At 53.3% G+C, this 16,975-nt stretch overlaps 2 protein-coding genes and 1 pseudogene across 3 annotated transcripts in view; 2 read left to right on the top strand and 1 right to left on the bottom strand.

Annotated features, from left to right (window-relative positions):
- Positions 1–36: 36 nt before the first annotated feature.
- LOC112549258 lies at positions 37–3,436 on the top strand (annotated as a pseudogene).
- Positions 3,437–7,619: 4,183 nt separating this feature from the next.
- Positions 7,620–11,698, bottom strand: RPS9 (ribosomal protein S9). Of its 2 annotated transcripts, XM_006014961.2 has the most exons (5): positions 11,619–11,698; positions 10,014–10,136; positions 9,388–9,510; positions 8,922–9,108; positions 7,620–7,876 (listed from the first exon to the last, which is right to left on the bottom strand). In XM_006014961.2, the coding sequence occupies exons 2-5, from the start codon at positions 10,108–10,110 to the stop codon at positions 7,699–7,701; spliced, it is 585 nt and encodes a 194-aa protein (XP_006015023.1). In that variant the 5' UTR covers positions 10,111–10,136; positions 11,619–11,698; the 3' UTR covers positions 7,620–7,698. The 2 variants fall into 2 exon arrangements, with proteins under 2 accessions (XP_006015023.1, XP_025052682.1); XM_025196897.1 differs by lacking the exon at positions 11,619–11,698 and having other exon boundaries at positions 10,014–10,155.
- A 688-nt stretch (positions 11,699–12,386) lies between these two features.
- The window catches only part of LMTK3 (lemur tyrosine kinase 3), a 23,588-nt gene continuing 18,999 nt past the window's right edge, over positions 12,387–16,975 (top strand). Inside the window, exon 1 of the mRNA XM_025196916.1 lies at positions 12,387–12,398. The gene's annotated coding sequence lies outside the window, so the exon portion shown is untranslated. The remainder of the gene's footprint in view (positions 12,399–16,975) is intronic.

Here is a 16,975-nt window from a genome sequence, read left to right as displayed (position 1 = left end):
AGGGGATCGTGGGGGGATCCCTGGGTCGATCGCGGGGGAACCTCGAGGCGATCATGGAGGGACCCAAGGGGAGCTCTCGGAGGATCCGGAGGGGATCGCGGGGGAACCCTGGGGCGAAGGGGGTTGGTGGGAGGACGTCGAGGCGAGCATGGGGGGGATTCCAGGGGCGATTACGCGGGATCTCCGGAACGATCATGGCGGAGTATCCCAGGGGCGATCATAGAGGATCCCGGGGGCGATCCCGGGGGGGGATCCCGATGCAGTCATGGGGGAACCCGGGGCCATCGCTGGGGGATCCCAGGGCCGATCATGGTAATCTCAGGGACGATCGCGGGGGATGCCGAGGCGATCGCAGGGGATCCCAGGTGCGATCGTGGGCTCCCAGGGCTGGTTCGTTTACCTCGCTCTCCCTCCCCCACCACGGAGGCTGCGGCCGGACGTGGGGCCGGAGCGGGGAGCGGGCTCCGTCCTGCCTGGAAGGGTTTTGTCTTCCCGGGGCTGGAACCGGATTCCCGGCGCCTTGGTCGAGTCAGCTGGGCTGTGAGCAGCGTGTGTGTGTGTGTGTGTGTGTGTGTGTGTGGAGCGTGTGCATTTTGGGAGTCTTTGTGAGTGATTGTGTGCACGAGTGTGTGTGTACATTGTGGGAATTGTGGGTGCTTTGTGCATGCCTTCCGGGCATATATGTGAGAAATCATGTACGTTGTGTGTGTGTGCATTATGTGTATTGGGGATTGTGTGCACCAAGCGTGTGCATTTTGGGTGTGTATGGGAGAGATTTGGTACATGAGTGTGTGTATATCTTAGAGTTGAGTGCACGTTCTGGGTGTATCTATGAGACTATACATTATGTGTATATGTACATTGTGTGTAGGTGGGATTGTATGACTTATGCTTGTGCACTGTGGATGAATATATGAATGATTGTGTGGATGAGTGTATGTGTCTGTACATTGTAGGGGGGTACTGCGTGCTTTTTGTGTGCATTCTGGGTGTATATGTGAGAGATTACGTTGTGTTGGGGGAGGGGATTACATGTGCCGTGTGTACATTTTGGGTATACATGAGAGTGACTCGTTGCATGAGTGTGCTTGTATACATTGCGGGGGAGGGGTTGTATGTGCTGTGTGTGCATTTTGGGTGTACCTTATAAGGTACCTTGTATGTTGACGCTTGTGTGTGTACATTGTGGGGTATGCTGTGGAAGGGTTGTGTGTGTACTTATATGTATGTTGTGATCAGGAATTATGTGTGTGCATGCATGTATGCATAGAGTGTATGTAGGTATTGGGAGGGGGGGTGTTGTATGTGTCCACAGCATGCATAAATACTGTGTTTCTATTGTGTGGGGGTTATACATATCCAGCATGTGTGTGTGTTGCATAGATGGGAGGCTTACATGGATTTTTACACCTCTTTCTTCAGTGTGTCACATATATCTACATGAATGTATTGTGTGTGTTAATACATCTGCAATGCATGCACAGACAAAACATATACATTGTGTATGTTGATATGTACACATTTTTGCATATGTTTTAGGTGGAAAGTGTGAGTGTGCATTTTTGCATGTGATAACCTTGTGAGGGTATATTGTGCATGGATATGTTGTGGGTGGCTGGATTTGTGTTTTGAGGATGCATATATAATTGCATGTCATATGCAGGGGTGTGTGTGTGTGTGTGTGTGTGTGAGAGAGAGAGAGAGAGAGAGAGAGAGAGAGTCTTTGTGAACCTGTACTTCCATGGCACCTTGTGTCTAACTGACTGTGTGTGTATACACATGTGCTTGTGTTCTGAGCCTCTCTGCACAGGGATCTGGTATACATACACACCCCACTTCCTGGCTATGTCTCTAATACTAGACAGAAGTTAAACTATGAAGGAAAGAAGGAGGAGATTCAGAAGCCTGGAGTCCTGGGTTCTAGCCCAAACTCTGGGAGGGGAAGACTAGGACCCAGGACCTCTGGGTTCTTTCCCAGGAGTGGGGCCTCATGGGTTGGGGCAAAGTGCCTCTCCCTACACATAGCTCCACTGACTCCTTCCCCCTGGTTTTTTCCTACCTTCTCTTGTCTCAGCAGATGATCCCACGGGAGGGACCCTGGTGACGGGGAGACGCCACGGGGGGCACTGGACTCTCCGGGGGGGGGTGCCAGCGCGATGTTCCCGCTGTGCTGGCCTGGCCTGCGCTGCTGCCCACCGTGCCCTTCCCCGGCCATGAACGGCCCTCCCGGCCCAGCGCCCCCCAACTCCTACCACTACAAGAGCTTCTGTGGGGACTTTGAGCGGGTGGAGACAGTGCTGGAGCGCCTGGAGGCCAGTGGCTCCTACTGAGGCAGCCTCTCAGGCACTGAGGCCAAACGGTTGCTCAGTCCCCACCCACAAGGCGCCTTTCTGGTGCGGGACTCTTCTGACCACCGGCACCTCTTCACACTAAGCCTGCGCACAGGCACTGGCATCACCAACCTGCGCATCCAGCAGCGGGGCACTGCCTTCCACCTGGAGACGCTACCTGGTGCTCCCCCACCACCTGCCTTTGCCTGTGTGGTGCAGCTGGTGGAGCACTACCTGGCACAGGGCAGGCACGGCGGACCCTGCTACCTGGAAGCCCAGGGTGGTGCCCCTGTGCCCTTGGCCCTGGCTCGCCCACTGCGCTGCAAGGTGCCTTCGCTGCAGGAGCTGTGCCGCCGGGCTGTACGGGCCAGTGTGCGGGCTGGCAGTGGGGAGCGTGACCTTGAGGGGCTGCCCGTGCCCCGGGCCCTGCGCAACTCCCTGCTGCACAGCTGAGGGCATCATTTGGGGGGGTGGGGGGTGGAAATCCCTTCACATCCAAGGAGGGAAGGCACACAGATCCCAAGGATCCTCCTGACCATGGTGGCTAGGGACCCCCTCACAGTTGGGGAATCTGGGAGTGCTGGGAGTAGCACTTGGCATTCCCCTGCACAGCTGGGGACAGGCTAGGGGGGGATAGGGGACATCCCAGAGCAGCAGGGAGACAGGGGGATCCTGTCCCATATGGGGCACAGGATGGGAACTCCAAGCCCAGGCCCTAGAGATCTCCCTCATTCCACTCCCCCCCACCCCCAGATCAGGGATGCAGGGGACTCCAGGCCTCTCTGCAGAGCCAGGGGTGAGGTGACCTGGAAGGCCCTGCAGGGAGAAGGGTCTACTCCAGAATTGGCCCCTGTTCTGTGCACCCCAAAGATGGGGCCAGAGGCATGGGGGTGTGGGATGTTGAGTCAGGACTCCAAGGTTCCCTAGGAGGGACTAGGCCAAGAGTCAGTGTGTTCCCCCTACAGCTGATGCTGCAACCCCCACCCCCCCACCATGGGCCCTTGGGTGCCTCTTTCAAGCTCTCTCCAGGAGCATATCCTGGGTTCTGTTAACTCCATCTGCACTCGGGGCCAGGGGCCCCAGGAGTGAATAAACACCACCCTGTACCACATCCTGTTATCCAATTTCTGCTTGGAGAGGGGGAGGCAGCCCTGGGGTGTTAACCCCCCATCCCTGAGCACTCCCAAAAGGAGGGGAAGGACCCCCCAGTCAGAACCAGCACCCTGAGAGGAGAAAAACCCCAGGGCCTGACTACCCCCTGCACCCCCACCAGCATCTGCATCTCAGTACAGTATTATGGCCGGGAGGCAGGGGTCTCGAATAAGCAACCACTGTGCTCCCATGCCAGAGGCAGCTGCGTGTCTGGGGTGACCTCACCCGGACCCATTACCCCCCTTCCCTCGGTCGTTGCCCTGGTGCTGGGATTTTCTCGTAACTGGCTTGGCATCAGAAGTGCTGACTCAGGGGCATGTGGTTACTGAAAACAGCCTCAAAGGTTCAAGAAACCCCAACCCCGTTGGCCCTGGTGGCTTCCTCTTCCTTTGCCATCATCTCCAGTGTCTCCGTCCCTGCACAGCTACGGGCACAGGGCTGGGTTGAGTGACTGGGGGAGGGGGAAAGGGCTGCAGGCTTGCAGGGGAGTGGGAGGCATCTCAGGGCTGGACTGGCAGAGGCTGGGGGTTGAAAGCAAAGGGCACCAGCAAAGCAAGGCTCTTTCTCATGGGCTCTGTGATGCTACCCATCCTGAGCTGGCTCCCCATGGATGAGTTTGGATATCCCCCATCCCAGATGGCTGCTCATGGGATGATGTGTAGGGTACAGATGAGTCCTGTGACCTCACCTGGTACAGCATGTGTGAGCATGAAGGGGGGCCTCACCAGCCCAGCCTGGGCCTGAGGTGGAGGGGGAAGTCTGCACACTAGAGAAGGGTGTGCCTGTTCACCTGGCTGTCCATCTGCCCACCATGCCCCCTTGCCTGCTGCCACAGATGCCTTCACAGCCTTCAGCAGGGAATCACTTGTCAGCACTGAGCTTACCCTGAGAGGACCATCCTGCCCAACACCAAGCCCTACTCCCCCATCCCCGCTGTGTGTTTGCCTAGAGGCTGGCCCCTTCTTGTGCCCCACCCGAGACAGCTGCAGCTCAGAGCCGAGTGAGGGATCCTTGTGTAATAAGTCCCCAGAGGCAGTTACGCATGATGCGTGTAGAGCAGGGGGTAGCTGGATAGGCTGACCCCAGCCTACTGGTTTCTCCCCAGCAGGCTGGGGCCCAAAGGGTTAAAGAGGCCTGTTGCGCTGCTGGGAAGTCCAGGAGTTGCTGGGAAGCAAGAACTGAACAGGTGCCAAGGTAAGGTGGGGGGGCGTGGTTATGTAGAACATCCCTGCCGGACAGTCCAGACCCACAGGGAATCCTAACCAGTGGGTCACAGAGCCCAGCTGTAGCCCACAAGTGCCAGTACTGCAGGCTGCTGGGTGGCTGTGGCACCTGCCCATGGGGCAGCTTTAGCAGGTGCCAAGGTGGAGGGGAGGGTTGGGAGATACCCTAATGTATACTCAGCACCTAAACCAGGGAGCTCAGACCGGTCACCACTAGAACCCAGGAGTCCTGCTTCAAGCACCCTGCCCCACACCCTACTGAAACAGCTGGGAAGCCAGAGCCCAGCTGAACTTGTAGATGTGGGGCAAATGGAGCAGGAACTGGGGACAAGTTGGGGGAGGGGTAGCACTCTTCTCCACAGGGGTACCCTGCACCATCCCAACTCATATGTGACCCCCTCATCATCACCTCAGAACAGTTTGGGGTGCAGCAGCCCAATGAGCGTTGGCCAAGTCCATCAGGTCCTGCAGTTGCCCACAGCCACAACCTGACCCACCGATGAACAGCTAAGATAGCGGTCTGGCCACTGTAGCCCATTGCCCGTGACAGTCCTTTGTACAGTAACTGCATTACAGCCAGCTCCAACCCCAGGCACTGGCTAGGAAGGTCCTGGGCAGCTTTCCCAGCTGATCCCAGAAGCCTGGGCAGTACCTGAGCCCAGAGCAAGGGGAGAGCAAGTGATCTAGATGACCTAGACAATGATGTTGGGCAAGCATATACTGCTCCTGCTAGAGGAGACATCACCACAGCAACAATGTACATCATACTGACAGCAGGTCTCCAGGAGGCAAGGATGGAGCATACTGGAGAACTCAGGTGGCCTGGCAAGGAAATCTAGTCTGGGGCATAAGCTGTTAGCTGTGAAGAACATAGGCCTGCCTCAAATGGAAAGGTTTCCCAGGCACCAAATGGCACATACAACCCCTCACGCCCATGCAGTATTTGGAGGCTACTGGGTGAGGACTATGCAGCCAACACACCACCTGCTTGCTAATGTTCCACAGGGTATGCATGAGCTCCCTCTCCCAGGGAACTAATCTTCTTTAACATGTTATTCTTGCATAAGGTCCCAGCCTCAGCTTTATAGGCCAGCACATGCTGGCTCCCCTCCAAAGGCTGTTTCTAGATTGCTGGAGTCAGATCGTTTGCCCTCAGCCAAGATCTAGGAACAGTCCCAAGCTCCTTTGGCTGCCGTCATGTGGGGGCAGACTCAGAAGTGGAAGAAATGAGCATAGGAACAAGCCTGGGAAGGAACAAATTGTGGCATCCAGTGGGACACTTTGAGTGTTAAATTAAAACTTTAAAGCACCCCTGCTGCCATTCTGAAACATGGGATGCTGAATACATTAGACAGCACAGCACAGCACACTGGAGCACTCCAATTAAAATGCTTCAGTGGAATGAGAACATGTCAGAGCATATGTGGAAGTGCCCAATGAGCATAACAAATGCTTCTCCTGGATGCTTCCCAGGGGTCTGAATTAATTTGGGTTTCTAACACCAGGTGAGCTGGCACAGAACATAAGCCACATGAATGCCCAAGGCTGGAGAAGGCAGCTGAAGTTTGTGAAGAGGTAGTGTCACTTGCCCAAGTGCCACTGCTTGAAGGTAACAGCCTGCTTCCAGCACTTCCTTGAGGCCAATTAATTTATAGCAGTGATTCTCAGCTGGGAATCAGAAAATGAGGGTTGGAAGGGAACTCACAAGTCATCTAGATCAATCCACTGCTCAAAAGGAGGGCCATCCCCAACTACATCATCCAAGCCAAGGCTTTGGATACCCGGGTCTTAAAAACCTCTAAGGTAGAGATTGTACAACCTCTCTGAGTAACCTGTTCCATTGCTTTAGTACCTTCCTCATGAGGAAGTTTTTCCCTAATATTTAGCCTTAACTCCCCTTGCTGCAACTTGAGCACACTGCTCTTTGTTCTGTCATCTGAAACACTGAGAACAGTCTAACTCCATCCTCTTTGTAAAAGTCACCCTTCAGGTAGTTGAAGGCTGTTATACTTGATAAATTAGCTGACTTCTGATCCAGCAAGTTAAGGCACCCCAAGAGCCTCTGAAGGGTGCTACAAAATGTAAGAAAATAAGCAGGTAGGCATAGGCTCGGGCTTGTCCCTGGGTGGTCAGTGCTCCACACTGGTTACCCAGGACCTCTGAGAAAAGCTCAGTACTGTAATAACTTATTTTTTGAAATGGGTGCAACTCAGAGAAAGGCGATTTGAGGCTTAAAACACTGGGAATGACTGGTTCAGAGGCAAGGGGTTGTGGGAACAGCTGCCTTGGAATTGTTAAAGCCCAGTCATGTTTCAGGCCTGCTGGTATCTAGTGGCCCATAAGAGTAGAAGACTTCACAACCTCCCCACCCTCCCCCCAATTAACATATTGGACCCATTCTTGATCCTAAGTGAGCCATGTAGTGTGATCTGGATGGATACACCCTTGGTCCCCTAGTCAGCATGCCATCACTAGATTTCCAGGACTTGCACTGGAAGTGCATGGCATGGCAGTTTCTTTAAGTCTGGAGTTTTCCCCATGCGCTCCCCTGCCACTGATTGGGAAAGAGGCCCCATCACACTTGGGCCATGATGGCTGGGAGACAAAAACTGCAGCTGCAGTTTCAGATACAGGCAGCGAGTGGCAATCAGCAGAAAGGTGCCAGGGGGAACCTCCAGAATTAAAAGGAGCTGCTGTGCCATGAACTTCTAGAGATTCCTAGCCATCACTACACTCAAGGCCCAAAGGCCCTGCCCCCTACCCATAGGCTCCAATCAGGGAATAAAGTGATCCACTGGCTGTTCACCAGGATGCCATAAAATCGCCTAGACTAAGCTCACAGCAAAACAGCTAGAGGAAGGGGGGCACAACCAGATGGATTCTGCAACCCTTAAGCTCCCAGTACAGACCCAGATGCAGCCAGGATTCCCCACTTTTATTGGGTCTGGTAGAACACAGGCCAGTCTCTCATGTGGCCATGCTACACCACACGCTTAATCTTCCTCCTCGTCGTCCCCACCACCAGCACCACCCTGGCCCTTCTTGGCATTCTTCCTCTTGACACGGCCAGGCCGGCCACCCCCATAGGGTGAGCGCAATGAAAAGTCGATGTGTTTCTGGGAGTCCAGGCGCACGATGAAGGATGGGATGTTCACCACCTGCTTTCGGACGCTGGGGAGGGGGAAGAAATGAGGTGAGGACAGGACATGATATGTCCCCAGTCCATATCCCTGACCCCCTCAACCTCACAGGGCCAAAGGATACATTCACAAAACCCTACTGAGCAGCTTTGTGGTTCACATGGAGAACAAACCCCCACCCAATTGGCACATCCCCTTCCCCCAAACACTCCTACCCTCAGCTCCTCTGATCATTGGCCATGCTGCAGTCATGGAGATGGTGGTGAGGGGAGTAATCTACCACTTGAGAACAGATCTCAACCCTCCCATCTGCTCATTCATTGCGTGCCAATGCAATAATCCCAGAAGTGCAAGACTGGCTGGCTCTGGTGGAGCAGAGACCAGGTCTGGTCCTGCCCTACTGCAGAGAGCAATCCTCTGTGGGCAGGGCAGTCAGATGACCATTACCTGTGCCTTGACCCATGTGGGAATCGCAGTGGGACAGGATGGACCAGGCCCTTCGCAAGGTGTACGGCACTGCCGCAGTGAGCCTTGCTGAGCTCGCAGGGCGGGGGTCTAGCCGGCTTTCATGGGGCTGGCAAATCCAGGGACCCCAGTGCTCTGGAGGCTGACAGCTACCCCAGATCCCCATTTGTAATGCTATGCAAGACACCAAGAGTAAAGCTTTAGCAGGGCAGGGCAGGGAGGGGAGGGGAGGGGAAGCACTGGCTCTGCTTTGTCCTCAGACAGGGTTAAACACCCGACATGGGGGACAGTGACCCCTCTGTTAAGAGGCCCTGCATACAGCTCTAAAAACAGTTGAAGCCTCTGACAGCAAGCTTGTAATCCAACTGTGTCCCATATGGGGCACAGCCAGTTAGAGAACTTGGGCACCCTGGCTCCCAGCCATTCATGATCTAGCCCAGACCCTGCTGCCTTCCCAGAGCTGGGACAAAACCCAGGACAGAGGTCCCCCCACAAAACCTCCATTCTTTCACACCGGCCCCCCCCCTCTCTGAACAAGGACAGAACCCAAGAGTCTGCCTCTCTGACACAATCCCACTTCAACTATATTCCCCAGTCCCCAGCAGACCTACCGGATGTGCCTCTGACGGATGAGCACCCGGGCATGGTGGATGGATTTGGCCAGGCCCAGCTTGAAGACCTGGGTCTGGAGGCGCCGCTCCAGGAAGTCCTCAATCTTGAGGCCCAGGATGTAATCCAGCTTCATCTTGCCCTCATCCAGCACCCCAATACGTACCAGCCGTCTCAGTAGGGCATTACCTGGGAGGCAGAGAAGTCCATCAGAAACAGGTCCTTATGCCCCCTCTCCCTTCCCTCAGTGGCTGTCAACCTGCAGTTTGCAGACACTTGGGGTCTGCAGACCGATTAATTGGAAGCGCATGAATACCAACACTGACATTTCAAAGGGGTATGCACTCCACTCAAAATGCTTAGGAGTTTGCAAGTGGGGAAAAAAAACCCCCAAACACCACCACCACCACCACAACACTATTGCCCTATGCCAACCAGCCCTTCCAGCACGCCCAAGGCCCTGCTTACCTTCAAAGAGGCGCCTGGGATCTTTCTCATCCAGGGTAAGCAGCTCTCGGGCTGCTTTGCGGATCTTGGCTAGGGTGAACTTCACCCGCCACACTTCACGCTTGTTCCGCAGCCCATATTCACCTGCAGCAGAGAGGGTTCATTCACAGGGGGCTGTCCTAACCAGTCCAGAGCATAACAAAAAAGGGAACCTCTTTCCCAGTGTGGAAATGCAGCACCTCTGAAATGGGACACAAAGGGGCTGTGCCATCATGCAGTCAGCCCAAATTCTGCATCCAGTTCAGTCTCCTGCTACCCTCACTCTCAGCTAAAAGACTCATGGCTCCTGCCCATAGAAGAACACAGGGAGCATGTCTGCAACCATTTATTCCAGTTACTTGCATCTCAACTATAAGACACCACAGATGTTAGAAGAGGACCCCTTACTGACAAGCACCTGACTCAGCCACAATTCTAAGCTGAGCTACTGCCCAATCTCTGCAGCTCAGCATCCCCTTAACTTCCACTGCACTGACTGAAAAGGGACTGCACCTAACTGAACCACAAGCCCTTGGATGCATCACAAACACTGCCCTGGAGCCCCCATTGGCTGATGGGTACTTAACAGCCCTCTGCCATGAACTTACCAATGAGTTTCAGTTCCTGGTCAAGGCGGGACTTCTCAAAAGGCCGCCGAGGAGTGACATAGGTCTTCCGACATACCCAGCTCCTGGCAACGGGCATCCTGGTCTAGGGTGCGGACTCTGCACCTGGGGAATGGATCAGGTGGAACAATAAACGATCTGAAAGGATCAGGGGGGAGGGGAGGGGTGTTGAATTGCAGTCACACAGGGTGCTAAGTGGTGCTATGAACAATAAGACCCTCCACACATCATTCAAACCCAACAACTTATTTGCTAACAAGATGGCGATTCCCACCTCTAAGGCAGCACCATGCTATGCCCTTCTACCCCATCAGTGTCAACCTTTGTGCCCTCCTCTGCCAAGATGTCTGGCCCATGACTTGACATAGGGAGACTACAGTGGGCCAAGTGCACTGCATAACCTTGCTGCTTGTACCACAGCCTTATTTATAGCCAAGTGTTTAAGATGCAGAGCAGGGGCTTACACAACCCCTGGCCCAAGGAGGGTCATCTGGCACCAGAACAGCATGCCTGTCCATACCCAGCAGAACTTGAGCTCACTCCAGCTGGCCAGGAAGTAGGCCATCTCCCCTCAGTGCAAAGAGGGAGACCAGCAAGTATGGTTTCACACGTACCAACTTTTGGCAGCACCTGCTGAGCAGTCTAGGGCTCAGACCCTCCCACTGTATCACAAAGGGGCAGAACAACAATGCAAATGCAAGCATGTAGCTCAAGGAACTGGACAAATCCTTGGAGCAAAGGGGCATGGGTAGAAACTGAGCTCAGAGTGAGGAGTATGGCCTCTGAACCCAAGATTCAGACCCGAAATGCTGGAGGCTGCAAGTGAGAGGAATAGGGGGAAAAAAAAGCCCTGGCCATGCTATGTTCATTCCCCTTTCAGCACCTGCTCTCTGCTGCCATGTGACAGCAGACACACTGTGGATCTATGGGCTGACCCTGTCAATGGCAGTTCTTGTGTTCTTAATTCTTAAGCCACACAGGCTTGAAGCATGTAACAAGATGAAGCCAAGAGGCTCATGCTACTTCCCTGGGGTCAAACCCCAGGTGTCAAAGCCCCTCCACGTGGCACTTGGTGGTGGGACAAGACACTCCTCTGAAGGAAGAAGCGACCAAGCCAAGCTTCCACAAGCCAGTGGAGATGGACTGACCCTATCTCCAGTCCCAAGATCCTTAACCGCCCAGGACTCAGAGCTGGGCAAAGGATTCAGCATGCACAGACGCAGGGCAGGGTAGAGGGTGCCCCAAACCCTTGGGAAGGGCCAGCTTTGTGACGCACCAGCCTCAACATCAGCCCCAGCCCTCTGAGTGCAGCAGTACCCACGACCCCGATCTCGCGCTGCCCAGGCACAGACACGCGCCAGCAGCACCAACCGTGCATGCGCCGCTGGCTTCGCATGCGGCCCGCGCATGCGCAGAAAACGCCACCCCGCTCTTGCCCAGTTGCTCCCTCGCCTCGCTGCTCGCCCCCGCTAGTGGCCTCGCTCCACTCTTGGGAGCCCTCCCAGGTCCCCTCTCAGCAGCCACCGCGAGCGTCTTCCCGCCGACCCCCGGCCAGGCCACAGAACGGGGCCCGGGCCCTACGCTCACCTCTCACTAGCATCGAGGGCGCTGGCAAAAAGAAAGAGGGCGGGCTGCGGCGCGGCCTTATATAAGCCGAGGGAAAGCCCCGCCCCTCCGTGCTGGCCACTGGCCAATCCCGGAGCGCTCCCGGGCCATCGAGGAGGAGGGCTAGAGCGTCTTCCCGCTTCATGTGCGGAGCGGACGCAGGAGTCCGCCATGGGGGGAATTAACCTTTTCTTTGCCGGCGTTCTGCCGCCCAGGCCACGGCACTGGTGCTTTCCTCCTGCGGGGGCTGGGGGGCAGGGGCGGGGCAGTGGGAGTCTGCCACAGTCCCCGCCACTGCTCCAGTCTGAATCCGTGCTTCAACTCCTGCCCCTGTGCCAGGCCTTGGTTCTGCTCCAGCCCGAGCCCCTGTCCCAGCTGCGATCAGGCCTGGGCACTGCAGAGCTCCATGGTGAGCCACGTCTCGTGAAGTCTCTGCACAAGCAGAGGGGAAACTGGGGCAGGGTGACTTGACATTGGCACCCAGCTGCCCTGTGCCCCTTGCTAGGTTAGCTGCCTCTGTGCCATGTGCCTGGCATTGGGCTTGGCCCAATCCTGCCCCTATTGGAGCCTGGGGGAGTTTGGGCCTTGGTGGGAGGAGGCTCAGGCTTTGGCTGCCTGAGGGGCTGTTGGCATGAATCTGTCTGGCCCTGTCGGAGGCAGTGGAGCGGGAGGCAGCCAGCGGAAGGGCAGGACCGTGCCACAGACATGAGCAGCCATCAGGCTGGGCCCCTGGTTTAATTAACTGAGCCAGTTCGATTGGTGGTATGAGTCCATCGGGCACAGGACATGCATCTGTTCCCCGGTGTGGCGGTTTTAATTACAGGCTGACAGTGCAGTCACTCCCTCCTGCTCGGGGCTGATCCTGCCTGCGGTCTTGCTCGCTTTCCATCCTCACATGCTCTGTCTGTCCCAGTGCACCCACTGTATCAGTCTGTCTGTCTATTAAGCGGGGAGAGGGGGTTGGTGATCTCTTTTACTGGACTCACTGCGCCTAGATGCTTGTCTAATATCTCTCAACAAAGTGCCCTTCCTCAGATCTGGGCTATGTTGTGCATTTTGTGCTACTTTCTGGGCACTTTTTGCCTGAAAGATTATTCAACTGTACAGTCAATTCAGTAAAAGATACTATGAAAATAATCCTCCCTTGCTTCTCACCTATTTCCTGGCCGACCAGAGATCACCACTACAGCCATACTGCAAGCTTATCTGTCTATTAGACACTCCTCACCTTAAATTTGTTTAACTTTTGCAGCCTTTGTGTCCATCTTGGGGACTTTTTAAGTGGAAAGGAGCAGAGAGAAGAAGAGAGAAACATTGTTTTTATCAGGGGGGAAAAAACCCCAGGATGAGAAAGGGGAAGGGCAAAGGCAATTAAACAAGAACAGAGAGCAAAGACTGGGAAATGCAGGGACTGTGGTAATAACCCCTCCCTCACCCCACACTCCACTTTGACCTTCATGATTTTTGCACCTTCTACCATGACCCCAGGGGAGCTGAGATCAGGTTCTGGCCCCAACCCAGAGCAGTCAGGGTGATGCTAAGGACCCTGTCCTTAGCCTCCTCAGGCTGGCTCCTGCTCCCCTGTTGGCTGCAACCAGTGGCTGGTGGCCAAGGCTGTGCCCTGTGGAGCTGGCAGGGCCATAAATCTTCCTCTTCATTAGACGCTTTCATTCGGGAAGCTGTAAAGTGCCGAGATGCAGAAAATGCAGGATAAATTAAGCTGCTAATTTACTAGGTGGATTTCTTCCTAAACTACAGTTTGTGCGAGAATCTGCTTATGCCTGGATTCCCTCTGCTGTACCCTATCAGACCCCACTCCTCTCCCCGATATGGGACAGTATTTCCATTTGTTACGGGGTATCTGCATTTGGAGTTGTGTATGGGGATTTCTGTGTGTGTATTAGTGGCTGTGAGGGTATTTGTGTGCATTTTGGGTTGTGGCTGTGGGTATCTGTGTGTGTATATGTTTGGAGTTGTTTGTGTGTTTGGTGGTATCTGTGTTTGTCTTGGTGTCAGGTTTGTATTTGGAACAATCTGTGTATGTATTTTTGGGGTATAATGTGAGTGTGTTTGGGGCATCTGCCTGTGTTCAAGTGTATCTGTGTATTTGAGTGTATTGGGGGCGAGGTACCTCCAGGGAGGTACTTGGTGCTTGGTAGGTGGTGGTGCGCAGTGAGGTGGGTGGCTTAGATTGGTAGGTGGTGGTGCGCAGTGAGGTGGGTGAGTTAGAACAGGAGCCCCCCCTATTGGCCTGCCACAGGGGGTAGCTATGTGTATGTGTGTTGGGAGTTCCTGTCTGGGTGTGCTTGGTGGTGGTGTGTGGGGGCAATGTTTGGGGAATACATGTCAGTCTGTTTGGATGGTGGCTGTGTTTGGGGTTACCTGTTTGTTGGGGTATTTGGAGGCATTGTCATGAGTGATGGGGTGTGTGCATGTTTTATCTGTCTGTCTTGGGGGATGTAGTTGAGGGTACATGTCAGTTTATGAGGCTGTATCGTGTGAGCGTGTGTGTGTGTTTGCACACCCATCAGTAACTACATGACATCTCTCTTGGCAGGACATCTTCCTTTCCCAGACCCAGCCGGAACGTGACTCAGCTCCCAGAGCCCTCTCAGCTAAATTAATCCCGTGACAATGCTCCATCCCCGAGAGCCAGGATCAGCCTCAGAGCCTTGGTCCTGATCCCTCCTATTGTGGGGACACTGTCATTCCTAGCTTTACCTATGCCAGACAAAGGGGAGTACCAGGAGAACAGAGAGGCCAGCCAGGTTCCCAGCCTGTCCTTTAGCACCAGTTTGGGAGTCCTGGACTACCCCACAAGTACAGGTGTGGGTGGCATGGTCCAGGACAAAGGCACATAGCCATTGGTGAAGGAGCAGCCTTAGCTCAGGCTGGGGAGGGTTGATGGGGGCAGAAGGAAAAGGGTAGGGGAAGAAGCTGCTGCCTCTACCCAGCCCTTGGTGTCTATGACTGTTTTCTCATGTCTAACACAATGTGCCACTTCTGCAGGGTGGCAACCAACTCTGGTTTGTACTTTCTTTCCCTTGCCTGCCTGCTGAGGCTGGGTGTATGTGTTTGTGTGTGCATGCATGCGTGCATGCTTGTGCTTGTGCACGTATATGGGAGTACACATGCACACCCCATATGTTTGCATTTGTGGGTATACAACATGCATATACAGCATGCAGGTATATAGCACAGTTGTCTGTTTTTTTGTATGTATGTACAGCATGCATATATATGCATATATATTTTTGCGTACTTATGTACAGAATTTATGTATGCATATGCACAGCATGTGTGTCTGGGCATTTGGGTGTGAGTGTGTCCATATACGACCTATCTGCCTTTGTGTATCTGTGTGTGAACAGCATGTCTACCTTTGTATATTTGCATATACAGCTTGTGTACATACATATGTGTACGTACATATGTGTGACTGCCTATAAGTTCATCACGGGGGCACAGAAGGGAATTGGTGAGGTTTTATTCACTGAGGCGCCCCCAGGGGTTACAAGAAATAATGGCCACAAGCTAGCAGAGAGCAGATTTAGACTAGACATTAGGAAGAACTTCTTCACAGTTAGAGTGGCCAAAGTCTGGAACGGGCTCCCAAGGGAGGTGGTGCTCTTCCGTACCCTGGGGGTCTTCAAGAGGAGGTTAGATAGGCATCTAGCTGGGGTCATCTGAACCCAGCCCTCTTTCCTGCCTATGCAGGGGGTCGGACTCGATCTATTGAGGTCCCTTCTGACCCTAGCATCTATGAATCTATGAATCTATATAGATGTTTCTCTGTGTGTATTTGTGCAATATGTGTGTGTATTTGTTCATATATTCAGCATATGTCTGTATTTGTATATTTGTGCATGTGCAGAATATGCATCTATTTGCACATACAGCCAGGCAGCATGTTTTTGCATGTTTATACACTTTGGATGCATGTATATATACAGCATGTGTGCCTGTATATATGTATGCATGTTTCATCTTGGGTGTATTTGTATGTGTATTTGTGTGTGTAAACAATGTGTGCATATCAGTGTATATAACGTGTTTGCATGTGTACAGTAGATTGTATGTGTGTGTACAAACTGCATGTGTAGATGTGTTTCAAGATCACATGTATGTTTGTAAGGATCTAGCTTACAGGTATGTTTACATAGGTGTTTGCATATACATGTGAACATATGGTTGTACATGTGTTTGCATGTAGGTGTCTCTGGGTATTTGGATGTCCACAGTCCATGTGATGTATGTGTGAGATGTGAGAGGTTGTGTGATGGGTGCTTGTAGTGTGATGATGTATGTGTCCATGTGTGGGAAATACTCTGCATGTTATTACTCCATGTCTGTGTAACACTGTGTATATGACACTGTGTGCTTATGTGCATGTGACACTGCATGCAGTAATGGACTTAGGTTGTATAATCTTTGGGACCATTGCTTTATCATATTTGTGTCCAGCACCTGATACAATGGGATCTCTATGATCAACTCTAATATCTACACCACGTGTGATTCTGGATGCTTGTGTGTGTGTGGATGGGGTCACTATATACATACCTGTCACTGTGTATTTGACACTGTTGGGGTGTGTATGTGGATGGCATCATGTGGGAGACATCATCAGGATGTATGTGCATGACACCGTGCAAGATTAGTTTGTATGTACATCTGCTGTATTTATGTGGGACAGCCTGTGTGTTATTCTGTCAGGGTGTGGCGCTGTGTCTGAGATGCTGTGTGTGTACACAACACTGTGAGTGCCACTACGTGATGTCACTGTGTCAATGTGACATTGTGTGTGCAACAGTGCCAGTGTGTGTGTGTGAGAGAGAGAGAGAGAGAGAGAGGGAGGTAGACATTGTGTATGATGGTGTCAGTGTGTCTGAAATTGTATGTGATACTATCAACTTGTTTGTGTGTGTGTGTGAGGCATTCTGCATGTCAGTGCTGCTGGTGCTGTCAGTGAGTGTGTGATGTCAGCATGTCTGTGTGACACTGTATGCACAACACCGCCTGCATGTGTATGAGACAGCCCAAGTGAGAGGCACTGTGTGTGATGCTGTCAGTGTGTGCGAGACATTGTGTGTGGCACTCTCAAGGTGTGTGAATGCTGCTGGTGTGTGTGTGTGTGTGTGTGAGACATCGTATGTGTGACACTGTCAGGCTGCATATGAGATACTGTGTGTGTGTGCATATGTGTGAGAGAGAGAGAGTGAGAGACACCCTGTTCGTTTCTGTGTATAAAGCATCTCACTTGCCCCCACACACCCCCGGTCTCTGCCTGGGGAACCCCCCTCTCCCCAGAACCTCCCTGCCCAACCCCGCAGTATGTT

This window comes from Alligator sinensis, unplaced genomic scaffold (assembly GCF_000455745.1).
Source record: "Alligator sinensis unplaced genomic scaffold, ASM45574v1 scaffold647_2, whole genome shotgun sequence".
Lineage (NCBI taxonomy): Eukaryota > Metazoa > Chordata > Crocodylia > Alligatoridae > Alligator > Alligator sinensis.
Note: the sequence above shows the minus strand (reverse complement) of the source record. Positions and strands in the feature narration are given on the sequence as shown.